Source organism: Podarcis muralis, chromosome 2 (assembly GCF_964188315.1).
Source record: "Podarcis muralis chromosome 2, rPodMur119.hap1.1, whole genome shotgun sequence".
NCBI classification, from domain to species: Eukaryota; Metazoa; Chordata; class Lepidosauria; order Squamata; family Lacertidae; genus Podarcis; species Podarcis muralis.
The window spans coordinates 82883256-82911029 of NC_135656.1; the positions used below are offsets into that span (position 1 = coordinate 82883256).

General features: G+C 40.5%; 1 protein-coding gene across 1 annotated transcript; it reads left to right on the top strand.

The window, feature by feature from the left end:
• The first annotated feature begins 670 nt into the window (after window positions 1–670).
• Window positions 671–26414, top strand: IP6K2 (inositol hexakisphosphate kinase 2). Its single transcript, XM_028719152.2, has 6 exons — window positions 671–796; window positions 17087–17382; window positions 19475–19697; window positions 20739–20914; window positions 23269–23444; window positions 25630–26414. Exons 2-6 carry the CDS (start codon window positions 17181–17183, stop codon window positions 26125–26127), a joined length of 1275 nt encoding a protein of 424 aa, XP_028574985.1. The 5' UTR covers window positions 671–796; window positions 17087–17180; the 3' UTR covers window positions 26128–26414.
• The last annotated feature ends 1360 nt before the right edge of the window (window positions 26415–27774 follow it).

Consider the following 27774-nt stretch of genomic DNA (forward strand, 5'->3'; position numbering starts at 1 on the left):
GGACCCTCGGCCTTTACTTTTGTGTAAAGATACTGAAGTCTGTGCTGCACAGACGGTGTGATTCTTAACCAGCAACGAAGGCATATTGGGGGGTGGGGGGACCAAAACCGGCCCAGGGCAGTCCATGCTACAGCAAGCGACCGCCACACAGAGTACGGTATGCTGCTGCCCCTCCCGTGTTGCTGAGGGAAGACTAAAGACCCACCACAAGCTTGTTGTGGAGAAAGTCCTTTAACGCACGACAACCAGGTCGCCCAAAGCTGGACAGGTTGCCGAATCAAAACCGCGCGGGCGAAAGGCGCGTGCTAAGTTCTGTGACGCCTGGATGTTCTGGAGCGGGAAGCGCCTTCCACAACTCAAGGGACCCCAAGCAAAGCTGGCACATAAGCTGAGCTTAAGCGAGGTTTCAGCCTATTTATAAGGAAGAGCTCCCCGCCACCCGCTGCCTTTTAGTAGTCTCTGCCCACATTTGGCTCCCCGCTCGCTGCCCAGTCCGCGCTCTTCCTCCCTCCCCATCCTTGTCCCCATCCTAACTGTTCCGCGCCCCCCCCCCCCAGTCCCCATCATCACGCGGCGCACGATGCCTTGCCGCCCGCCTCGGCTCCCCTAGCAACAGAGCCTGGCTCCCTTAACTCCCCCAATCAGCGGAGGCTTGCTCCGTCAGAGCCAATGGAGATGCATGGGGCGGAGCCTACCCTCTGCCAGCGGGGGAAGGGCCGCCCCGCTCGGCGCCGCCATTTTGGCCTCTGAGAAACAAAAGAGTCGAAGCCGCTGCTGGCGGGGAGCTATTTGGCAGGTAACCGCATCTCTCGGTTTTTATTATTGTATTATTATTATCACCACCAACATTATCGGTCCCACCCTTGGGTGTCTCAAGGTGTGAGGAAGAACCGAGGAGTCTCATCCCGTCTTGGGATAGGAGCCCAAAGGTCCCTTCCATGCCGGCTTGAGAAGAGCCGGCGGCTGGGTGGCAGGGCCACCATCTTCCGCCCCTTCTCCCTGCGGGTGGAGCCGGTTGCCACATCCGCACCCGCTCGCCCTCCCCCGGTACCACGTTGCTTTCTCCCGTCGTCCTCAGGCAGCCCGCCTGAGGTAACCAGCTCTTGCGGCTCCTGTAGCCGTTGAAACCCCAAAAGCCCCGCCGTGGCAGCGTCGTTGGAGGCAGCGGACTTAGAGGGAGGCTCGCTGTTTCCAAGGGATGCTTCTAGGAGAGGGGTAGGATGAGGAAACGAAGCCTTTGAGGTGCCCCCTAACCTGCCCCCTCAAACCCCACACATCCCAGTACCAGCGCATATGATGTGGGACCCCCCTCTTTTGTCTCTCTGCAATCCCCCCCTCCCCACTTTCTACCCGGCAGGAATTGGTTTGCCGCTCGGTATATCTGAGCACCGCTCTCTCGCGCTCTGTGTTGCGTTTGGCTTGTGATGTGGGCCCGCATCACCGGGCATCCAAACTGAAAATGGTCGGGCGGGGGTGGGCAGGAGGAGAAAATTGCTGCGAACATTTCAACCCCTCCCCCTTTATTGCGTTTTTATTATACATGCACTTTTATGTTGGGTTTGTTTTAACACTTGAATCGTCATCCTTCTCTCCTTTGGTGAGATTTCTCTTTCCTTTATCTTTCCCTTATCGGAAGGTGTACGCAGGGTTAGAAAACCTTTCGCATAGGGCCAGGAGGTCATAAAATGGTGAGGTACTTTGAACTTCTGGGTGGGTGTGGTTTAAAGCTTTTATTGTGATGGGAAATGCATGACTCATTGTTACTCTGCAATTTTGAAATAACGCTGGATGACTAACCAGGTACTTGTATATGCTCTCCTGTGTTTTCCCCCCCTTTCTCCACATGTTGCACCTGCCTGGTGTATTTATATGAGATTTGTGTCATGAATTTGGAACATCTTGGTCTTACATTGTAGTAACCTATTAGCTATTTAATTTAATGTCTAATTGACTTCTTCCCAGGCAGTACACTGTGTGTTGAAAGACCTTTTATTGCCCTGAAAAAATATTAGCAGCAGCCTGTGGTACTGTGGTTGTTTTGACATGCGCATGACACAGTCTTAGTGTTCTATATTTCTGATGTAATTTTCTTCTGTTTCGGCCTGATTTTATAGCACACCATGCCCTACAGACTTGCTGTGGTTGGCATATTAACATGGCTAATAGTAAGTCAGTATCTACCCAAATAACTTCTTCCAAAGCTCTTAACATTTAATTAGAATGCTTTTTCAGAGCAAATTGCTCCAAAGTGTGCAAAAATGTAGCTAAAACAAAACACACATGGAAGAAGTTCAGTGATTGTTAGCAGTCATGTTGAAAGTTAGTTGAAATGTTATGTGAACAAAGTTGTAACCAGAAGGCAACCAGTGAAGTAGCTTTCCAAGGAGACTGCAGGAAGCTTTGGAGATTCCGGAATGTTGATAGAAATGCATATGGTGGTCCATTGCCTCTTGAGGGGATGTGGATTATTATCTGTACCACATCAACTTTAATAGCTTTCCAAAGCTTCCCAGTTTACATCCTGGTACAGAATTATCCAAATTATCCAAAATACATGAAGATGGCTACCATATCTTAATCATTGACAAAAGATGTCAGCCTTCTCGCCAGATGGTTATAGTGAAAACAGCTTAAGTCACCAGTGATTACTTCAAGGCTCCATTGTGCAGTGAGCAGGAGTGGTTGTTTCCCATCAGTTATGAGTGATCCTTCAGTTTCTAGACAACAAACTGTCAACCATCATTACATTGGCCGTGTCACCATATTTTCCACATTCTTCTGATATGTGATAAGGTATGATATAGAAGGACAAGCTGGACATAAATTGGCTTATTTAGGATAGGGGTAGGTAACCTGTAGCCTTCCAGATGTTGTACTACAACTCCTGCCATCCGTTACCATTGACTGTGCTGCCTGGGGCTGATGGAAGCTGAAGTTCCAACATCTGGAGGGCCATAGGTTCTCAGTCCCCGATTTAGGATTTATAAATGAAATTAATGGAGATATATTGCACGTAGTCAATTTATAATAAATGCTATTGACATCTTAGTTAACTGGATTGTTTTGGTTGTTTACACCCCTTTTGCCAGTAAGGGGCAGTACTCTGTTGCTTGAGGTGAAGTATTTACATAATCCAAATTTACTTATGTGAGTTCCCCACAGTCATTGGGGATGTTTGGCATGTGAGAGCCAAGATCTTATAGCTGTCTGCCAGTCACTTCACAGCCACCAGTGATCCTTCCCTTGCATGTTTAAGGGAGTAAAGATAGAGATCTTGTTGATGGATGGGGTGAAACTACAAGACATCCCACCATCTTTTAACCGTTGACTTCACTAGGAAGCAAAAAGTAGTAGTTTCTACAAATAGGGATATTATTAAAAGTGGGATTTGGGCAGTATTAGGAAACTCAGATATATAAGCTAATCGCCAAATGGTGCCTTAAACCTAGGTTACTGTTGTCAAAATAGAATGTCTAGATGTCTTTTCCCTCAGTGTGGTTTTTTATTACAATTTTTATTCATTTCATTTCTATACTGCTTTATATTTTAAAGAGAAAATCTCAAAGTTGTTAACAACACATTAAAACATCAACTAATACAATCCAGAACAAAACAAATTCAAGCTTCAATGAAAATATTTCAGACTGTTTCCCCCATATTTATTTACCTACTGAATTTATATAGCTTCCCTATAGGAGAAGTACTCTAGGAAGCCAGTGTGGTGTAGTGGTTAGAGTGTAGGACTAGGGCTTGGGAGATCAGGGTTCAAATCCCCACTCAGTCATGAAGCTTCCTGGATGATCTTGGGCCAGTCATAGCCTCCTAACCTATCTCACAAAGTGTTTGTGGGTATTAACTGAGGAGGGGAGTAAACTATGTACACCTTCGAGGAAAAGGTGGGATATAAATGCAATAAATAAGCTTTTCTGCTTACCTTCTTAAGAAAGCTGGAGGGGCCAGCCAGATGGAGATGCCAGTTGTGAGCCAGGTATCCAGAGATTTATATGTAGTTGCAACTGGACCTACGCCTGTCACAAAACGCACCTGGCTGATTTTGAACACTGATGGCCAACGAAGGGATCCCTCATCCCCCTCACAAAGCATAGAGCCCATTGGAGATGGTGGTGATGACACAGATGGCTGTATGACCCCCTTGCATTTTCATAATCCATTTAGCTGAATTACTTGGATTGGAGAGACTAATGCCTCTGCTATCCATTGCAACAAGCTTGCTAAATACTTTATAAATAAAATGATGCATATCTGTTTTGACTAGGATGCCATATTTCAACTAGAGATAACTTTAGCACCCCAATACAGTTGTACCTTGGAAGTCGAACGGAATCTGTTCCGGAAGTCTGTTCAACTTCTGAAATGTTCGGAAACTAAAGCATGGCTTCTGATTGGCTGCAGGAAGCTCCTGCAGCCAATCGGAAGCTGTGGAAGCCCTGTCAGACGTTCGGCTTCCAAAAGAGGGTTCGAAAATCGGAACACTCACAAGGTACGATGACATTTATTTGGAATGGGCAAGGTAGTAGTGTAGATGTCTGTATAAAAAGTTTCACAGAATCTAAAGTGAGATGAAGTAGAGCCTGTCCAATCTCCCCAGGAGGGTATTTTGGAACTGGCACCATCAGTGAGAAGGCCCTGTACCTGATGCCCACCAGCCATATTTCCAATGAAGATGAACTGGAGAGTAGAGCCCCTGAAACCATTCTTAAGGAATGAGCGCATTCATGTAGATGGAAGTGGTCCCATGCCACTGAGGGTTTTAAAGACTAAATGCAACACTTTAATTTGAGGCCAGAAAAAGATGTAGTTGATATAATATCAATGTGTTATGTCCCACACACCAACTAACATTCGGGCAAATATACTTTGTACCAATTGCACTTTTAAAACTTTGAAAGCAGCCACACATAGACAATGTTGCACCAGTCCAGATGATTACTGTGATTTATGAATGTGACTAGTGCTTGAGTAACTAGTCAAATCCATGCTTTCTAAGTAAGACCACAACTAGACAAAACTGGTAAAAGGCACTCTTGCCTGCTTACATAATCTGATTAGTTCCAGGAGTACCCCCAGACTTCATACTTAGTCCTTCAGATGGAGTTCTGTCATTGCCTGGATTAAGGATCATTTTGTTTGCTCCCATCCACACTGAGAGCCAGTGTGGTGTAGTGGTTAAGAGCGGTAGTCACGTAATCTGGGTAACCGGGTTCGCGTCTCCGCTCCTCCACATGCAGCTGCTGGGTGACCTTGGGCCAGTCACATTTCTTTGAAGTCTCTCAGCCCCACTCACCTCACAGAGTGTTTGTTGTGGGGGAGGAAGGGAAAGGAGATTGTTAGCCGCTTTGAGACTCCTGAAGGGGAGTGAAAGGCGGGATATCAAATCCAAACTCTTCTTCTTCTTCTTCCATCCATGCCAAGACTGACTCCACATACCAAGTCAGAGTTTTCACAACTTCTCTGTGGTTAGAGGATGGAATGAGAGATAGAGCTGTGTGTCATCAGCATACCAATTGCACTACATTTCAGAATTCCAGATTATGTCTTCCAGTGGTGCCATTTATAGAATAAACAATGCTGAATCAGAAAGCACTGAAGTTGTTATTGTAGTGGACCTGCCGAAGTAGCATGTATGTAACATGATAGATGAAATTATACATGCTGTGAAAGGTGAGGTACATAGCCTAGGATCCTAGAAGCAGCCTAACTTCTGGATGCCCAACTGATATTTGTTATAGACACTTATGCTTCTTCTCAGTTAATATTCAGCATGCCATCTTCCATCCCTTTGGGAAACCAAAGGCATTTTGATCAGTGTGAGTGCCTTGGTAATAGGAACATTAAGCTGGGTCAGACAATTTATCAGTTGAGGCCAGTATTGCCTACTACTTTGACTGGCAGTGGTGCCCTACTTGCTACTTGATTTGTTTTTTCACTAATGATATCAGTTTGAATATGGCACCCTTTTCATCAAAAGTATGTGCCCTGAGCTACAGTTCCTCCCCCGATAAGGATTGTTTACTATATGAGACTGTCCTTGAATGGGCATTTATATCATGGCTACTACACTCTACACTTGTATTCATCTTAAAACACACCATATATATTATTTCAGTAATCCTAACAACTACAGCTCTCTTAAGATTGATCAGTATTATTAGTTCCATATTTCACATGTACAATGGAGGCTTGTCTAAGGCATCCAAGTGACTTTCTAGTTGCATGATTTGAATGTGAAACTAACTTTTAATAGCACTGCCTACTTTGTTCTCTGACCCCACCCCACTAGCTTGTCCAGAAGGGAATGTGGCTCTCAGACTGAAAAGAGTTCCCCACACTTGCCATACAGAATGGTCAAATTTTCCATGTTTGTGTTTAGTAAAGAAAGCTAAAAATTTTGAAATGAAACTGCCAAGTTTGCATTATATTGTATTTTCAGTTGGCATCCATTAATTCTTATCAATGAACTTTTTTCTGTGGAAAAATAAAGCATTGGTGCCCCACATAACTTCTAAGTACTCCTTGTTCTACAGCCCCATCCCAAGAAGTAGGAAATTCAAGAGCTTGCATTTGATGTTGGTAGGAAGACCTGGCAGTGCTATGGCTGGTCATAAATTACAGCAGTAGCAACTTTTTGGGAAACGAGACCTTGAGCTTATGGGCTATGCCCATTCAAAAGCATCCAGAGTAGTTTTAAAAGATGATGCACACACATTCCATTCCAGCAGGCTGCAACAGTGAGAGATAATGGGAAACAGTCCATCAGTTATGCCTGAAAATACCAGCTCCACCAGACCTACTCTCCTTTAACTGGCAGCAGTCATTCCAACAGCAAGAGAAAAGATGCTGTGTCTTTCTGCCAGCTCTGCTAAAAGGACCAGCTTCATCAAGCTTCTCCTGTCCCTAAACTCTTTTTCCAGCTAGTCAATATAAGAACTACATACCACGGAGAATTGTGGGTTTGGTTCCAGACCACTGCAATAAAGTGAATATCACAATAAAGCAAGACACACAATACTTTTTGTTTCCCAGCGCATATAAAAGTTATGCTTACACTATACTGTAGTCTATTAAGCCAGGCCCCCCTGGCTGCAGGGGGAAAACCTACACACATAGGATCTCCTCTACAGATGTTCCCCCTCAGTATGCATATATGGCAAAGAGTGGGTGGCATGATGGCAAAGGTAATAAGCTTATCACATGTCAAATTCATGAGGGAATCACCCAACTAGGGCTGTGAAGATAGGCTGGAGCACAAAATAAAGTTATATTAGAGTCCTTTGCTGTTCTCTTTATAAGGAGGTCTGACTGTGTCATTATTTTTTCAGGCAAATTAGGACTTTTTTCTTAAGCAGATGGCTCTGTAACTGGTGTTACAAGCCACTTTATGTACTGCCTTCCATTAGTTGTAAATCTCTATACAGTAGGCCTGCCACTTACATGAGGGTTTGGTTCCGAGGCCAGTATGCAAAGGCAAAATCACCTAAAGCCAGCAACCCCTGGAACTACCCTCCTGTGTGACCATCCCTACCTGTCTGGAGCGGACCTTGCCCTCTGCCTTGCTAACCAGGCACTGGGATGCTTCAAGAGCCTTCCTGCCTTCTTCCTAGAGACTGGAGGGCTCAAAGAGCTACTGTATTTTTCGCTCTATAAGATGCACCAGACCACAAGAAGCACCTAGTTTTGGGAGGAGGAAAACAAGAAAAAAAATATTCTGAATCTCAGAAGCCAGAACAGCAAGAGGGATCACTGCGCAGTGAAAGCAGCAATCCCTCTTGCTGTTCTGGCTTCTGTGATAGCTGCGCAGCCTGCATTCGCTCCATAAGACGCGCACACATTTCCCCTTACTTTTTAGGAGGGGAAAAGTGAGTCATATAGAGCAAAAAATATGGTATTTCCATAACTGGTTTCTCCTACCCATTTATTATCTTTTTTTGTGTATAAGACAATGTTTTTTGCTGATTTTTTTCAGTCAAGAATTGGGGGTCATCTTATACACAGAATGTGAATGTGGGGCAGGGTTGGAAAGCTTGACTGCTTTCTGGCTACACTGTGGGGAAAGGCGCTTTGCTCATGCTCAGAGGCACTATTTCCCCCTCAGCCAGGAGTGAGCCTGGTGCATGGAGCTCAAGCTTCACGAGGTATCCTGTAGAAGCCCCTCTAGTGCGACACTGAAGAGGACGCCTCGTCGCCCTGTCTGGAAGACTCTACTCTGCCCGCCTTCCTAATCTTTCAGCTGACCTTCCAAAGTTTGGTGACTTAAGCTGTGTGGCTGCCAATCCACACTGAAGGTGTTATTTTGGGGAGGGGAGGGGGTGGCTTCTCTGGCTCCAGTGCCCACCTGCTTCACCTTGCCCTGTACAAGGAGATGCGGTTGGCTGCGAGCACTCCTGGATTGCTCCCAGCTCTGGTGGCTCTGAAACCAGGACCTGGGCGCTGCTGTCGTGGTCTTCGTGCAGAGCAGGATCGGGCAGGTTGCAGCTTAGGCTACAAAGCGCGGGAGGGCAACAGACGGGCCCCCTCTCTTCCCCCTCTCTTGCCCGCCTGTTTTGATCCTGGGCACTTTCTGCCTGGGCTTGAAGGCAATCTCCCCAAAAAAGCTCTCCCTGGCACTCTAAATGAAAAAAAAGTTGCCCGTTTTCATGTTTTAAATACTGATTTCTTAATTTGGGTTAAAAAATTAGAGATCTTATACATGGGGGCATCTTATTCATGGAAAAATACAGTACGGTCAAAGCTCGGTTTCCGAACGTCTCGGCTGCCGAACGTCTCAGAAGCCAAACACCGAAAACCCGGAAGTGAATGCTTCTGTTTTCAAACACATCTCGGAAGTCGGATTGCTTCTGAGGCACGTTTTCAATTTTCCCCATTGAACTTGCTGACAGCCCTTTGATCCTTGGTTTTTGAACATTTTGGAAGTTGAACGGACTTCTGGAATGGATTACGTTCAAAAACCGAGGTTCCACTGTATTTATTTTTCAGTTGCGTGCCTCAGGTCCCAATCACGTATGTATATTATGTGTTGTTTGCGGGCCCATTGTATAGTATTTAAATCAATAGCAAACTGCTGTGAGTAGTAGAAGCAATCACTAGAAGTTAACAGGAAATGAGTCACAGTAGACCTGTAAATGAGTAAAATTGTAAGGTGCCATATATTGGAACAATTTCAAGAGGTGTAAGTAAGAATAAGGGTGTGGTCCTACCATTGGGAAAAAAAATATATTGTAAAAATCACACAGAATAGCTACAGTCTGGTGAAATGCCTGGCAGGTATTCTAACAACATTCCAACAAGGGTATTGAAAACAATAGCTACCTTAATCATTATCTTGTTTTTTCAGATTTGCTGGTTCTGTCTGATTTCTTTTTGTACCAGTCTTAATAGGGCTTGGTTTTTAATAAAAAAATTAGTTTACTTGTAACAACTGTTTAATATGTATCTACAAGTATCTATTCAGGATGGATTTAACTATGCCTACCTGGACTTGTGCCTACTTCTTTCATGCTTTCTTTTCCCCTTCCCCTAGGTGTACATAGGAGCTATCTTCTCCTTGCTAGCCATTGCCTGAGACGTAGTAGAAATAGACTGGGCAACACCACATGTATTTCTATCCCCCCTCCCTTGTGGCTGTTTGCCACTTTGGACCTTGCCCCTGTTAGATGTATAAAACAGAAGATTGATTAATTTCAAAACGTATTGATTGCAACAGGGATGATGGGCCATCAGTTAGATTCACAAACAATAATGCTAACTGAATGTATTCTGTTGTTGTTATCACATATACAGTGGTACCTTAGTTCTTGAACTTAATCCATCCCGGGAGTCCGTTTGACTCCCAAAACAGTTCAGAAACCAAGGTGTGGCTTCCGATTGGCTGCAGGAGCTTTCTGCACTCAAGCGGAAGCTGTGTCGGACGTTTGGCTTCCAAAAAACTTTCGCAAATCGGAACACTTCTGGGTTTGCTGCGTTCGGGAGCCGATTTGTTCAACAACTAAGCTGTTCAGGAACCAAGGTACCACTGTATTACATTCTTCCTAATGCAAGTAGATGTACACGCATTATGGCAACTCATAATAGAAAGAATCTGGACATTGCAGACAGAACCAACCAACACACAACAAGCAAGCATCTTTCCAAAACCATAAGGCTACATTTTGTTTAAATGATTTTTTTTGGGGGGGGTGCGCGGTTCCAATAGGGTGAGTGTTTGTTGGGTTGGGGAATCCTCATATTTTAAAAGTGTGTCCAAGCTGTGTTATTTAATCAAATTACAGACAATTTTAACAAAGTCAAAGTCATTTTGTGTCTTGGTATTTGGTATAGTTTGTGATAGAAAAGGAAAGCAAATTTTTGAAGAAATATTTTGCTAGATAAATCCAAATTGATTAGATGCTACTAAATAAAGCCCAGTATGGTATGTTTTAAAATGTATAATTTATTAAGTGTCAAACTACTGACATTCAGTTCAGATACGGAGTCCACACCCTACTCCTGCATTGTTTCAAAATCTAATAACCTTTAAAGAGGAGAAGTGAAAGAGAACATAGGAACAGTGGAAAAAAACTTACCCTGCAATGGAAAATTTTAATCTCTCGTGCAAGATGCAGAGATGCTAAACTGGATCTTCTACAGATTATTATTATTTTTTTGGTCAGCTACACAATGTGCATTGGCTTGCAATGCAATTAAGAAATCAGCTATATCATAGAGGAGCTTTTACTTTATTTTACCTTGATCTTGTACAACAGGTGCATGGGAAATCTGCAGCCCTTCAAATAGTTGTTGGACTATAACTCCCATCAACCCTGACAATTAGCCATGCTGACTGAAGGTTGCAATCCAACATTATCTGGAAGGCCAGAGCTCCCCCCTCACCCACTGTATCGTTGTTCATTTAACGGCTCTGTGCATGCATGGATTCGTGTGCAATAGTTAAAGCTGCATCATAACCCTAACAAATGTCACAGAATTTGACATTACCTGTGTATGTCAGAAATGTGAAATACTATTTATCTGTTCTCACATTTTCACAAAATTCATCTGAGGTTGTCTTGTCTGAATTCACGTTTCTTGTCATTTACCAAAAATGGTCAGTTCTTGTAATATCTACATGTAAGGTTTATAAATTAGATAGTAGAGGAGGCATTGCCCTCTTGCCTTTAATGTGATCTTGCAGTTTTCTAGACTGATACACTGCTCTTTAAAGGTTTCACCTTGCATTTACTTAACTATGTTGTTTGCATGTCCTTTGCTGACTGCAGGTGTCCTGTGAGAGTACAATGGAAATAAAAGCCGAGCAGCGTAATCATGATATGGTCATAGATCTCCTGAAATTACTTTTAAAAGTTTTAACAAGGAAAATATTTGACTTCTTTTTTGGTGTTATTTTTTAATAATTCATCTTTCTTTATATAAGAGGGGATCATTTTGTAATTAAAATGATAGTGTATTAAAGCTTATGTGCCATTTGGTTGTTGAAGAAGTTAAGGAGCTGATTTCTCCCCCTCCCTTGCCCCAATTATGAGTCCAGCAATCAGCATGACGAAGCCCTTCCTCTTTTTGCCCCTCTCCATTTGTACAGCTAATGATGCGTGAAGCCTAATTATTATTAACCCCAGTGTAGGTTTTAGTTCTACAATACTTTCAGAGGCAATCATCTCTATCTACTGTGACTTTTATTTTGATTAATATTATGCAAAAAATAGACTTACATTTCTGCTGATCTTGTTCTTTTGAATTGCAAGCCACCAAACAGCATTCATCCTTACTGTGACATTTTATTTCAGATGTGTGTGTTCTAGACTGATAATAAAACTTTCACCATTTTCCATGGTTAAGATGTGATGCTTAATTTTAGATTTAACTTCCATCAAGGAGATTTAAGGATCACATGCTTTTAAATAGTTGAAATAGTCTCTACACGTCCTGCCTCAAAAATAAGCTTTTTTGGCAAATATGTAATAAACAGTTCTATTTTCTCTTGACCTCTTTTTGTTCTTTGCACTGTTCCATCATTGTGTTCTTGCTTTACTTGTTTGTATTTTCTCTCTCAAGAGAAACTTTGCTTCCATCCCTGCTGCTGATGCTGATTTCTTATGGGAGCTCTGCTTTAGTAACCTCTTGAAAAATTTCCATTCATACATAATGCTGCTGGTACTGAATGCAGTAATAGGACTTGAAGTAGGATTTCCATCCAGTTATTAAATCCAGTGTTGGAAGTCTGTTGGTATTTAGCATAGATTTTGATCTCTAAAACTAGAAAAACTAAACTTTCTGAAACAAAATATATCTAGATAATGTGGGCTCCCTGTTAAGTCAGTACTGACTTTTTGCTCCTTGTGAAGCTAGGAATGGGGACACTGAAATGTTCTGCTGTTCTTGGTATCCCGTGAAGGTGACTAGAGATGTCTTCTGGGGACTGGGGCGGCTGTGAGGCTATTCACTTCTACTGCCCTGATCCTTTGGACAAAAGGATAGATAAAAGTATTATGGATGGATTTCTCGCCTCTCCCAAAGCAGGTTTATGTGTGGAATGGTAATTCTAGCAATTGTGAGTGTAAAGCCGGAGGATTATTCCTGGTTCATATGAAATGAAAGGGAACGACTTTGGGAATAAACTGCATTCTCAGCTTCTCAGGAGGAACTTCCATGTGTAGAGAAAAACCAGAACATATTAGTCTAGTAGGGCAAGAAAATCATTGTAAGAAGTAGCTGGAAAATATTTATTGTAGGTGTCCCAAGTACCAGGGAACTTTCTGATCCTCAACATCCAGTCTCTTCCTTGATGAGAAGTAGGTAGTCTGTTCATTTAAGCAAAATAATTGAGGGAGGGAGGGGAGATAGGCAAGTCTGCCAACAAAGAGAGGGACGGAAGGAGACTGATGTGAAGGAGTTTCACTCACGTGGCTTGCTCATTGGGAAAGCAAGAGTTTTGCAAATTTTAAACTTTAAAAATTCCCACCTCAATTCAGATTCCCTTTACTCTTTTTAAAGTAGTGACTATTAATGGCTCCATTCATATCAACACCCAATGTTTATTCTAGGTTTTTTATTTCAAGGATGCATTTAGTTAAACGCTGAATGCTCGAGACTGTGCATAGCCAGTATTTTGGATAATTTTCTAGATAGTTTAATAAATAAGATTTTTTTCATTAAGGGCATAACTTGTAGTTAGACAGAAATGAGAGAGCAGAAATAATGAAAATGAAGTAGAGAGAGTTAGCCATTTTGGAAAAAAAAGAAGACTTTTAGAAAGGCTATTGCCAAAACAAAAGCATTTGTTGTATTTCAGTAATTGAACTCCATGTTCCCAGGCACATGGGTCATTTTCTACATCTCAATATTTAAGTAGGATATTATGTTCTTGGGGAAGATTGTTAATAATTAAAATACTTTATGTTTTATACTCAGAAGATTTAGCAGGAGTTAAAACGCTTTTCCTTTAGAGTTATATAAATGGTATTATGAGGGAAAAGACATAAAATCCTGTTTGGGGTGGAAGTGTGAAGAATAAAGATGCTGTTGTTACCTTGATCTAAAGCAGGAATGGATCATTGGAAAGCTGTACATAACAAAACTTTGCCTAGGGACACCTAGTAGTTTAGGATTGCCTTGAACTGCATTCAGACAGGCTTTTTAAATGTCAAGTATGCTGCAAGCCCCACAGGGACTGTTTTTAATCCCTCTTAGCTTACACATGGACTTCTGACCAGCAAGATCAGTATAGGTAACACAGTCTCTAGATTGAAAATGTGCAGTAAATAAAACCATGAACCATGAAAACTTAGTGAAGTGGTTAAACATACAAGTTATGAATTGTGAAGCCTGTGATTTAGATCTCTGCTTCACCATATGCTCACTATGAGGGATCATTCTCTGGTATGGGAACAATAATGTAATCACAAGTAAAATTCCAGGGAAGGGAGGCAAAGACTACTTCAGGGCCTGCTCCAGCTGCTTTCCCCCTCTCCTTCAGGTGTGTGTGATCTACTGTCATCTACCCAATGGGAAGGATTCAAGGAAGAGAGGTGATATTGATGGTGATGTCTGCTCTCCCAGAGAAGACTGTTCCAAAGAGTAGATGCCAGAGAAGGGCCAGCTCCACTTCTAGATCTTGACAGCATGTGAAAAGGTGTAGAGCCCATGCCAGATATTATGTGAGGAAGTATGTATGAGAAGATGCTCTGTGGTGCGGTATGCAAGACATAGGCTGTTTAGGACTTCAAAGTTAAATTTTAAAAAAGCAGCACCTATGAGTTGTGCTTTGAAGTAAAAAGACAACCAATGAAGTCACAACTGCTTTAATGCACATCAGTAAATAAGGGACTGCAACATCTGGACTAATTGTGATGCTTTTCAAATCCATTTTCAAGGGCATGTTAATAGGAAATGTTTTTCTGTAGTGTAAGCAGGAGGTTACCAATGCATGAAGAACAAAAGCAAGATTCTGTTGCATAATACTGGAATATTATGCATGCCCCTGTATGAGAGACAGCTTTTATGCTCATGTTTGAAGGTGGGGCCTGTTGAATCATGTCCTGGGTGATACCCAAGAGAATGCAGTTTTGTAAATACACACAGTTCAGCATCCTCTGTGGACTGCTCTGAACATATATGAAAGAAAACAAGTTGTGAAAGCGCTTGAAAAATTAATGAGCTCGCTGGGGAAGAGTGGAGAGTGGCATATGTTTGCGTATCAGGTGAAATCTGTAGCAAATACATTTTTCTGTGAGGATCAGAGGTTGCAGAGATTATTTTGACAAAGTCTTTATGTGTTTGCACACATGCATGCATTTTCTGTTACGATGACAGAGCAAAATTTCTTGAATGTATTGTCATGATTTCAATAGCTTGTTTATTTGGAAGTAAGCTAGGGTTGCCATATTTCAAAAATAGACTCAGTGTCTATTCTGAGTAGGAATACAACCCAATGCATCTTACCCCGAGTAGGTGATCATTGGATGCATCTTTATCTGAGGGTATTGCTATCGTAGAGTAATTCATTGGAACTGGAAAAATAGTGCCATCTTCTGGATAGAAGTGTGTTGCAGAAATGGACTGGATGCAATAGTAGTTAGGTAGTCAGAATGTGCTTCACACCGGTAAGCCATTAAGAGTTAACATTAGGTATACTCATTGCTTATCTTCTGTAGTATCACAGGTATGAAGTTATTGAGCTCAAAATATTTTGTTAAGTGTGGATTACATTGTATTTTCACCGGGTAGTGTTCCTGATGATAATATTGTTATGGTCCAGCAAGCATTTGTTAAATTTCTGTTCACTCTACCGAGGGCAGCAAACAACAAAACAATGCACAAAATTTGAAAATGATCTAAAATGTATCTTAAAAAGAATTAAGTATCCTCAGTGCTAATAAGTTCAATATTATCAGTATCATATACACATCTATTATTTAAAAGCCTTCTGTGTGTCTGTATGTTTGTGCATGTGCACACATACACTTCTAGAAATTTATCAATTTTTATAAAAAAGAGTTGTTTGTTTCTGCAATCCATTGCCATTTAATTTTTAAGATAAATTTTGTGCACACCTACTTGGAAGCAAGGATCTTTGAATTCTGGGATTTATTTCTAAGATGACATGCTTTGCACAGCTTTGCACTGTGATCCTGTACTTGGGCCTATCTAAAAATAAGTCTGCGACCTAGAACACTTTGTGGTCTCTCAGAATTAGCTGCATGATTGTTCATGTAACACTCTTTATGGGAGAACCAGTGGTCACATTATTTTTAGCTACAAATTTTAAAGACTAAACTATATTAGACCTTTGCTATATTTGCTAATAGGATTTAGCTCATCTCTGCTTTTCTTTTTCAAGATGATCAAAATAGACCATTGAGCTTCTAAATGTGTGATCCTGAGTCTTGAAGACCACTCTAATTCTGTACGATACAATGTTTGTCATCTTATAAGGAGAAAAACATATGTAGATACAGAGTAAACTTTTAAGATTATCCTCCTGTTTAAGTTGGAGATAAGGTTGCTAAGAATAAAACAAGCAATGCTGAACATACTATTTTTATGGAAATATGCACAATAGGTATTGATGTGTTTTACTAATGAGGGGGATTGTGAATTTCTATCTATTTGTGTGATCTATGTATGCACAATTTTCTGAACATGAATTCTTTTCAGTTCTCTTTTTGGAAGCTGCTCTCAGAAGTCTAAAGCTTTTCTTTAAACTCTTGAGTTCAAAAAGCTAATTTGACATTCTGATTCATATTATATTTGCTGTTTATATGTTTTTAAATGGATTTGTATATTTTAATATATTGTTAAGTACCATCCTGAGAACCTTTGAGTTAAAGTGCAAAAATACAAACTCACCTAATAATAATTAAATGGAAAATGCTTGTGTTTATTCTTCTGGGACCCCTCTTTTAAAAAAGCTCAAAAAGCTAAATTTCAAACTCCTTTATTACCTGGGGAGTTCAAAATGGTGTTGAGGAACTCTTTTCAAAGGCTAGTTTAGGTTGTGGCCAGGCTCTTTCTTTTTAAAATGAATAGTAATAAATAGCGTGTGTATGTATGCATGCAGACTAAAAGAAAGGAAGCATCAAATGGAAACACAGTGTTATTTGCATGTTCTATCTACGACAGGCTTTAGAAGGCTAGATGGGTATCCGCAATATGATATAGAGAAAAGAGTGGAAATGCGTCGTTTATCTACAGTTTTGCCCTGTGGACTATTGTGCTGATAATAAAATGCTGCAAGGGTTAGCAGATTTGAACAGCCAAGAGAAACAGTGCGAGTGCTTCTCCCCCTTCCACTTTCTGCATTGACATTCTCCCTGCTCCTTTGTAATAGGCACGCCTAGTAGCTGTGTGCTAATCCCAATTGGCTAAAATTGTGAGAGGCGTGGTATGCAGATTATGGTATGACCTCACTCCTGTTTGTCTCAGTGCTTAGAGCTTGTTGGCTCTTTTCAGTTTCTGCTTCAGAGCGGAGAGTTTCACTTCTCTTTCTCTCGCTCTCGGTTGCGAAAGAATCTGTTATTTGTGCTCTTTCAGACAACGTTGCTAAACGAAAAGGGATTTTCTTCTGTTTCCATAGACTTTCTAGCGGGAATAAACATATACTGGAGAAGCGATCTCTGTGTGAGCTGCCTTCACAACTGCCACATTGGTGTGTCTAATGTGCTACAAGGATGAGCCCGGCATTTGGAGCTATGGAAGTGGAGCACTATTCCAAAGGCGTCCTGCTAGAGCCTTTTGTTCATCAGGTTGGAGGTCACTCCTGTGTCCTCCGGTTTAATGACAAGACCATCTGTAAGCCCCTTATCCAGCGAGAACACCTGTTCTATGAGACCCTTCCTACAGAAATGCGTAAATTCACTCCTCAGTATGAAGGTATGTTACCAACCTTAGAAGGGGGGGTTGGGCTTTTTTATTCTGTTTGTAAATCCAAATGTGCTGTTTTGTCTCTAAAGTCTCTTATGCTGAAGAGATTTTAGGGGATTTCTTTTCATGCATTTTGATATTGTCTGAGCCAGGCTGTGGAGATACAGGGTGGAGATGCTTGCCAGTGGGTCTTTGGGCTGAATAACAGCATTAGAGTAGAACAACTCTGCTGATGATAGCCTATAGATCGGCCTTAGGCACAGGTAGGTAAGTATATTGATAATAGCTTGTAAATGTTTTCAGTAATAATGTGCTGCTTCTTTCTGATTTGTATATGTGTGTGTGCACTTTTTAAAACAAAACAAAAAATAAACTGGATAAGATTTGCTTGTCTTACAGAAGTTTATTGTGGCTCTTTGGATTATTTTCTACCTCTAACAATTTGGTCAGCATAGCAGGGAAGTTAAAATTTACTGTTAAAACATATTCAGCTTGTTTCTGCCCTTAAGGAGATGGGGAAAAAATGCAGTCATTAGGTAGGCAAAAGGTGAAATACCGTTGAAGAGACTGTCTCCGATGGTATGTGGGAGTAGATATTCCAGTTCTTAGCATTGCATTAGTTGATCAAAACTTTTAACTTTGAATGAGGTACTACTGGAATTTAATTAAAGATACCCGAATTTTTAAAATCTGATTACCTTTTTACATTGTATTATATTTATTCACTGAATAAAGCAACCACTATTTCACCAATTAAAAGACTAAGACATGTCTCTTAGTTGTATTGCTATATGATGTGCACGCCTACTGAAACATTTGAAAACTCCTCATTACAAGCTTTTGGAATGAATAGATGAAAATGTACTTTATAAATGTTTGATAGAATGTAATAAATTGTACTAGCATATGTGGTTTTTCTCTTTTGGAGATGTGTGGGAGGGATTCAGGGGTAAGGGGGGGCCTCATTTGGTCCATCTCTGTTGTTTTTTCCAGGATAAAGTCAAAGGCCATTTTCTAGCTGGCTTCCCCCCCTTTCCTGTAGCTCTTTCCTGTGTGGGCAGCAGGACTGTCAGTCAGAGCTTCCGCACTCCCTACCCTTGCTACTGTAGGTCCCAGAGCTGCCTGCCCTTCTCAGAAGTGCCAGTCTCTCGCCAAGAACTCTAGTGATGAGCGGCAAGAATGTACAGATTGATTGATTTCAGGATAAAGAGAGAGGACTGAGAAAAAAAGCCCCATTCAGCCAGTTGTTACAACTTCTGCCATAGCATTCCTATATGGCACTGTCAGAACTTTCCTCTAAGACTCTCAAAACATAAGACAATGCTCTAGAGACTCTGAGATGAGGAAGCAAAAATGCTTTCAAAGTTCACCATGTTTTGATGTATCTCAGTCAAATTTGTTTTGTACTTCATTTTGTTATTTCCTTTGCAAGACTGCTACATAACTGAAATCAATAAAATATATTCCCCCAAGGAAAATAAAAATTGTAAAATTAAACGTGGTGATTCTAAGTGGAACCCTTTGAATTAGTTGTCTGTTGTAATGTGTGATGTTGTTCTTGTTTTGCTCTGCTCTTGCAAGCCTTTCCTTTTCCCTGGAATCTATTAACCCTCCTGAAAGCCATTTGTTTGGATAAGTGCTTTTAGCTTTGCTGTTAAGCAAAACTTAAAGCTTTTGGTGTTTCTGTGCAGGGCACATTTCACTGCAAGATGTAAATATACAATGTTTTACATCTCTTTTAGGGACAGATAAGTCAGATTTTAAAAAAAAGAAAATAATAAAAAAATTCAATAATTGAAAACGTCTCCTGTTATTATTTGATTCCTATGTGATTCTGCTCACGAGAAGAATCTCCTGTATCATTAATGTGTTGTCTTCATGATAAATTGTCTTCTCTGTGAGGTGTCACTTTGTCTAGATGTTTTGATATTTGTTAGGTTGACAGATGAGTTTTGGCCTGTGGCAAGATAAAAAACTAAGGACTGGGGTAAGAGAAAAACCAAAGTTGCTATATTCTTAGTGCAAAATTATGTTGTGTTGTAAGCTGTATATGCTTCTCATTTCTTTAATGTTAACTGTATATCTTATTTTTCCTCTGAAGGTGTGGTATCGGTAAGCTTTGAAGAGGATGAAGACGGAAACCTGTGTCTAATAGCATATCCATTAAATGGGGACCATGATAACTTGGAAAGCCTAGATAATTCTGAATGTGAACCTAAAAATAAATTGTTACGGTGGACTAATAAAAAGACTGTATTGCTAGAAAATGAAAAGTTAACGAAGGAGTGGGTTCGACAGCACCGAAAAGAAGAGAAAATGAAAAGGTAACTAAAAAAAGAGTAAGCAAAGCAAAAGCTAATAACATGATTCTTCTGTGTACACTCAAATCTCATGAATTACAAAAAAATAAAATAAAAAATGCAGTGCAATCCTAAGCATTTTACTTGGAAGCAGTTCCCATTGTATTTAATGGGTTTCCTTATAGATAACTGTATAAAACTGCAGACTTAGTGTGGTAAAACTGGATAGGGTTGTGTACTGTACATTTTTGTGCCTAGAAAGTCATTTTTCAAATTTAAGTAAGGAGCTCTGAAATTCTAGTTTTTCAGGCCTACAATATATTTAATTTGATTGATTTCAGGATTAGATTGAGGCATTTTCAGTAGGAGAAGAATATCTGGAACATGGTGTCATTTGAATCTTGAAAGTTATAAACTGTGGCAACTGTTAAATAATGCTCTTCAAATATATACATAAGAGGCCATGTTAGGCTGATGCTTCAAAAGCAATCAAAAATATTGTGGCACCTTACAAACAAGGCACTTATTTACCATATTTTTCGCTCTATAAGACGCACCAGACCACACGATGCACCTAGTTTTTGGAGGAGGAAAACAAGAAAAAAAATAATCTGAATCTCAGAAGCCAGAACAGCAAGAGGGATCGCTACGCAGTGAAAGCAGCAACCCTCTTGCTGTTCTGGCTTCTGGGATAGCTGCGCAGCCTGCATTCCCTCCATAAGGCACACACACATTTCCCCTTACTTTTTAGGAGAGAAAAAGTGAGTCTTATAGAGCAAAAAATACGGTAGCTTTTGTGGACTAGAATCAGTGCTCATCGGATGCCAGTACTCTTTTAAAAACATGGGTGAAGGCTTGACTGAGAAACCATGGGACAAATTACTTGGTTAATTTAAGAAAGATAGTGGATACCACTTTTCAGTTTAAAAATCATTGTGAAATAGGCTAGTTGTAAGCAATGCACAAGTGAAGGCTAGCAGAGCACAAATATTTTCAAATGATTTTTTAAAGGCTAGGATACTTCCACTTGACCACTAATACTAAGGTTTGGTTCTTATTTTTCAGCCATAAGTTAGAGGAAGAATTCGAATTGCTGAAGAAATCTGAAGTGCTGTATTACAGTGTGGAGAAAAAAGGAAATGTCAGTTCTCAGTTTAAACACCATAACCCTTGGAGTATGAAATGTCATCAGCAGCAGTTAAAGCGAATGAAGGAAAATGCAAAACATCGGAATCAATATAGTATCCTTTGTGCAAATAAATGTATGACAACTGAACAAGAACCACATTATCGTAGGAACTGAATAGTTAAATATCAAATGTGACAAGTCACTCAAACGGGAACTTTTAGACCAAATTTGTGTTTCTCAGCATTGGCTGATGGAAATGACTATAATGTACTATTTTCTGCTGTTGGAATTCAGGCTCTCACATACAGTGGTGCCTCGCAAGACGAAATTAATCCGTTCAGCGAGTCTCTTCGTCTTGCGGTTTTTTCGTCTTGTGAAGCACGGCTATTAGCGGCTATTAATGGCTTAGCGGCTTTAAGAAAAAGGAAACAAACTCGCAAGAACTCGCAAGACGTTTCGTCTTGCGAAGCAAGCCCATAGGGAAATTCGTCTTGCAGAACGACTCAAAAAACGGAAAACCCTTTCGTCTAGCGAGTTTTTCGTCTTGCGAGGCATTCGTCTTGCAGGGCACCATTGTAGTTCTTAGGCTGATGCTACATAAATCTGCAGACCGTTTACCTTTACAGTAGCGAACAATTGATGTGTAATCTCTGCAGTTGGTGGAGGATATTGATGGTAGTGCTATTGTCTGCATTATGTAAGGAACCATGTTGGTCATGCTGCAGTCCAAGCCAATCTACCTCTAAGCCAGTACATTCTGTTGAGGGGTGATCTGTGCTGACAGTGGTATGAGTACAGACGTGCCTTTAAATCAAGGTATTTCTTAGTGCACATCTAATTTTTATAAATGGAACCTCGTGCTTTAGTTAGTGGATAGACCCAGTGAAGTAAAGTTCTGCTGTTTCTTTATGTTGGAACCACCAGCATTCTTTCCTCAAATGGCACCAGAGGGCTTAATCTCTACCTCTCATGATCACAAGTTCAAATGTATCTTGGTTTCCTTTTTTAATCGGCGCAAAGAAGTATGTATTTTTTTTTTTGTTCAGTTGTATGGAGAAAAATAATGCTATCTTAAGTGACAGAGCCAGCAGCTTACTGTCTCTTCTCTATTTTGTATTTCCAGTAGAATATCTGATAGAGGGAGATCATGTTTAACACATATTCTTTGTGTATATACAGAGCTCATGTGCTGCACGTAAACCCACTTCCCTAAATCATATAGATACAGTCTACAGGGAGTGGCTTGTAGGCACCTTGACATTCTGTGATTGCCATTGGAGGCAAATAGATAAAGGGGTCTGTGTGCTGAAAATAATAAATGTGCTGCTGGTTCTCTGATGTGGCACAAAGATGATGTTTGGCTGCATTTTGCCTTTAAGTAGCCTATTTACTGTATGCTTCTGGAAATGAATATACAGTGGTATCTCAGGTTAAGAACTTAATTCGTTCCGGAGGTCCGTTCTTAACCTGAAACTGTTCTTAACCTGAGGTACCACTTTAGCTAATGGGAAAGGAATTTAGCTTTATGATGGAAAGGAATTAAAAGCAAAGTTCTTAACACAAGGTACTATTTCTGGTTAGCGGAGTCTGTAACCCACGGTACCACTGTATAAGAGCTGCTAATGGGTTTTTTCCAGGGGGCCTTAGAACACTGAAAAATGTTCAGTGAAAATATGCAGGTTCTCTGCGTAAGCCTCGTAGAGAAATTTTCTGATGGAGTTGTCTGAAATATTGATAACTTATCATCAATATCTGATTGGGATAGTTTATAATATTTTTATACAGTTGAGAAGAGCAGCTGAATAGTTTATCCAAGGTTACACCTGAGTTATGTGTCAGAGCAAAAGCTTGCCGAAGCCAAATTGATTGTTTCATCGGTTCCGTCCTAAATCTCCATCATCTCAGAGAACAATGCTTTTCTTTGGTTTGTGGAAAACAAGGCATTTTATGATACAGACCTGCCTGACTGTTAAAATCAGCAGTGGAGGCCTTTCTGGGGGAGCACTGCTATTTGAGGCCCGAGAGGTAGTGGTATTGTGGGGACCTTCTCTGTAGTTACACCCCCCCCCCCATATGCCCAGTTATGGAACTCCTTCCCCATGGCAAAGGGGCCATCACTCTACCTGGCACCATCACCAGACTCTTTTCATTGGTCACCTGGGAGCAGATGAGTAATTTTAGACTGGGTTGTGCCCCCTTTTCACTATAGTAATCTCTGTGTTCCAAGTAAGGTATTTAATATGTTTTATTGAATGTTTGTTATCCTGCCCCGAGACCTTGTAGTGAAATGTGGATAACAATAAGTTTAAAATGCCATTCATTAATAGTGAAGATAAGTTGTACAAGTTCTAATAATAGGGGCAACATTGAGAATTTTAATTATTGGTTGGAACATTTCTTTATATCGGCTTCAAGTATAAGAATAATTTTGGTCACAGTTCTTCCGAGCTTTCCTTAACTAAACAGAATTTATCTTACTGGAAAACCTAACCTCGCGTTATGAGGTGCCTTGTGTGTTAGATCTCAAGATGGGAACCCGGCAGCATGGAGATGATGCATCTGAAGAAAAGAAGGCGAATCAGATCCGGAAGTGTCAGCAGAGCACTTCAGCAGTTATAGGAGTCCGAGTTTGTGGTATGCAGGTGAGTTTCAGAAAGAGCAGGAATGAATAGTTTCTGCTTATTAGACTGTGAGTGAAACCAATTTCTATTTGTGTTTTCTTCAAGTGGAAAAATTTTGGCTTTCCTTAGGCAAGCATTGCACTGTTCTGAATTTTGTGAGCTACTGATTACAGTTGTCATCAAATAGTAGAATTAAGTGCAGTGGCGCTGTACATTTTTCATTATATATTTCAGGCAATTTAAGAATGGTGTCCTCCTTATTTTCTCTAATTCAAAAAAATTCAGTGGTGTTACTCATTTTAGGCAATTTTGTAACCTTCCCACTTCCTACTTTTCTAGCTGAGAAATTTTACATTTTATTCACCATCTTGCTGAAGAAAGCTCCAGAACGTGGCAGTATCACTGTAATCAGGCGGATGGGCCACTTGAGAGCAATGCTCTTCCTTATCAAGAGCGGAGAAAGTGAGCCACTGTGCCTTTCTCTCACCATGCATGGAATTTGCTATTTAACCATCAGGCTGTCCTTGATTAAGAAATCCAATATGGGAGATGATCACAGAGAGTTTGTTTCCACATGCATGTGCATGGAGTGAAGCATGCACTCAAAAATCCTCTCTAGCAATGCATTCTCTTCCCTCCCATACTAGCAGATTGATTGATTGATTTTAAATGCAGATTCTGTCCTGGAGTCCTGAAAGACTAAATTTGAATGCAGATAAACTGCAAATTATTCACGATACTAATAGGCTGCACCCTTGCTTTTTTAAAAAAATAATTTTTATTAAGGATTTTTTTGTGTTAGTCTGCACTAAGTCTTTGTAGTGTGCACACTTCATAAAAACAGCCAAAGGAAGGCTCCTTTCACAAATAACATGATTGTAACTGTAAGGCAAGCTGTTACTATTTATTTGGGTGTTTGTTTGTTTGTTTGTTTCACCTTTCATTCTGGAAAGATTTCTAAGACACCTTGCAATTTAAAAGTAAATAAATAAAATTACATTGAAGCTGCTTCTTTTCCCTTTGGATCATTGTGGCTGTTCACGTTGACTTTGATCGCAGCATATTGCTCAAAAGGACTGATAGCTGGGTGGAAGTTGCCTAGCCGTGTGCACTTTATTCCCTTCACTGCAGGCATTTTCACTGTCCAGAGGAAGAGTAGGTGATAGCAGTTAGCTGTTCTGCTGCCTGGCTGTTTAGTTATTCCCTGTAAGTGAAAGATGCAAGTGAATGGGGCAATATGGACAATAAAAATAGTTAGGGCTCCTTGCTTCTCTGCTGGCTCTATGCATCATTTTATGCAAGCTTGGTTTGAATGGAATGACTACTATGAGAGAGGTACTTCTCATCTTCCTGTACAACTAGAAGAGGTCACCTATCCCACTTTTCCTTTCCTTTGTTACTTGTAGTGGTAAACCTCTCTGTGCTTTCCCTTTAACAGCAGCATCTCCTTTGCAAATGATGCTTGGAAGGTATAAACGTGGTATTCATAGTCCCTTTCCTTATTTCAGGCTGCAGGATATTGCTCCAGTAGTTTCTTAGTTCATTCTTTCTGCTTTTAGAGATCCTAGTTTTAGTCACCATGCTTAATTTTTATCCATTTGAGGGCCAGCTTGTACTGTCATTTCAGTTTAGTCTTCAAGGACTGACTCATTAATCTTTGCTACCATTTTAGCAGATACTAATATGATTTGTTATGGTGTGTTAAAATATATTTTCATTGTCTCAGTTATATGCTTCAAGCTGTTGATTTCTTCTGTGATGTAGACATACACAATAATTTTATTTAAAGGGCCATTTTCCCCTTCATGAGATTGCCACCAGTAGCTTTTCAAAATGAATTAACAAGCATAGGCATGATACTGCTGTTATTGGCCTGAGTTACCAAATGCCATTATGCATGTTGTAACTTGACTTTTTAAATAGTGGCCAAGTAAATTTCTAATCCTACTTAAATTCCATGGTCTTATTTCATCAATGGAAAAACAATAATATACACCTTAAGAATCTGCTTTGGAATTAAAACGTGTTATATATGAATGATTTGGCAGTTAGAATATTCCACCTCTGACTTCCTTCAGCTATATCAGAAGACTTTTGAAAAGTTTTCCTTCTGTTCTGAAGCATATAATTTTTTGATGGTTTTAATTCAAAGTTACTGTTTCATTCAGTGCTAACAAGTCCTTTTCTTGCCTTGTATTTTCTACAGGTTTATCAGCCAGGTTCTGGCCAGTTAATGTTTATGAATAAATACCATGGAAGGAAGCTTTCGGTCCAAGGATTTAAAGAAGCACTTTACCAGTTCTTTCATAATGGGAAATACCTGCGAAGAGAACTCTTTGAACCTGTTCTAAAGAAACTGACTGAATTAAAATCAGTCTTGGAGAAACAGGAATCTTACCGCTTTTACTCCAGTTCTTTGCTCATCATTTATGATGGAAAGGAATTACAAGAGGTAGCTGTGGACTCTGATCCAGAAGACCTTGAAGGCCTTTCAGAGGAGTCTTCAGATGAATCGGCAGGCGCATATGCCTATAAGCCTGCTGCTAGCTCAGTTGATGTTCGAATGATAGACTTTGCCCATACAACTTGCAGGTATTACGGAGAAGATAGCGTGGTGCATGAGGGCCAAGACACGGGTTATGTTTTTGGACTTCAAAACTTAATAGTTATTATTAAAGAAATAAGAGATGAAAGCAGTGAATAAACATTTAGAATGCAAAGCAGTAGAAAGCACTATAGTGACTCTTTGTATTCCAGAAATATTGACCACTTTCTGGTGGTAGCAACCTGTACAGACTCTGTTGGGATGGCCCCATCAGAGTCAAAGCTGTTCGGGCATTTCCTTTTAGTGGTGCTAGAGTTAGCACTGACACATCTGGGTATCTTTATTATTTATTTTAACTCTCGTGAACATTCCATATTTGATTATTCAAATACCTCTGTTATTCCTGTGTGTATATATACCAATAAAATTCTTTTTGTTCATTGTAAGTGATAATGTTCTCTTTCCAAGGACCTGGGATGTTTTTGGTCATTTTGTTAAAACAAGCAGATTATTATCCCTTGGTTAAGGTGGGCAGATCTTTCCTTCACATCTTTTTCATAAAGTGAAATATTTATTTTTAAGAAGCTATCCTAGTGTATTCCTAATATTAGACTCACCCACAAATAGTAGAACCAGAACAAGTTGGAACTACCTACAAGTAGGATTTCCTTGGTGGAGAGTAGGTGTTGGAGGAACACATCAGGAAGCCCATGTTGCTGGAGTTTGCACTACTCCCTCCAAAAGCGATTGGTGGCCTTTTTAGAGGCGTCCATAAGCCTTGCCTGCAAATGGTGAAGCCTTTTGCAGAGCCTTAATAAACTAATTAAAAGCACCCAGTTGATCCCAACAATCAACAGATATATGAGATGTCTCATGCCTGCTTTAAGATACCAAACACACAGGCCTTGGCAGCTATGGTTATTCCCACCTCTTGCCTATCCTCATTTCTTGGTCTTTCTAATCATGTTGTGGAGCAGGGCATTTGTTGTTTTTCCTCTCTGACTATTGCGTTATCTGCTTCTCCCCCCCCCCCCCACTGGAGCCAAGCTGGGGGTTGACTCTTAAATGTAAGCATTTTAACTCTTCCCCTTGGAGCTGTACGGTATGGCTTTTAAGTTGTGCCTGCTGAGAATTCACATAAATTGTCCTGTGTGGGATCTCTTGCTTGTGTCCTGGGCGTGTGTTCGGCTTCAGTGTTTATTTTTCACCATGTTATCAGAATATGCAATTGCATTTTAAGTCCTGAGCCAAGTCACACACAGTTTTCCAAGGCAAGAAATAAAATGTTTTTATTTTATTTCAAATAATAATAATAATTTTATTATTTCTAGCCCACCTATCTGACCAGGTTTCAAAGGGCTTAATCTTAAAGAAAGACATTTATGACCAACACAATCTCGTTTATAAGCAGGTACAAACCTAGGACAGCTATGCATCTTTTCACAATAACTGAAACCAGGAAATACCAACAAATTCCTGCAAATGAAACAGTGGATTCTGCAATAATCAACAAGCCCTTCTCCCCCATATGATTACGCTCTGCTAATCAATGTAAGTCTTGTATTAGTGAGGTCTGCTATATGAGACACTGATGCTATTAATGAAACTGCACCTTCACATAGGTACCTAGCTCTAAAGCACAGCCTCTCCCCACGTTTTCCTTAGTTTTCTTTGATGCTTGTCTTTGCCCATGTATGTCAACTTTCTCTAGCTTTTCTGTGTGCCATTTGCCCTTTCACTGCTGGGTCAGACAGTTGGTGTGAGCTGGGATGAAACTATAGAGCAGGGGTCAGCAACCTTTTTCAG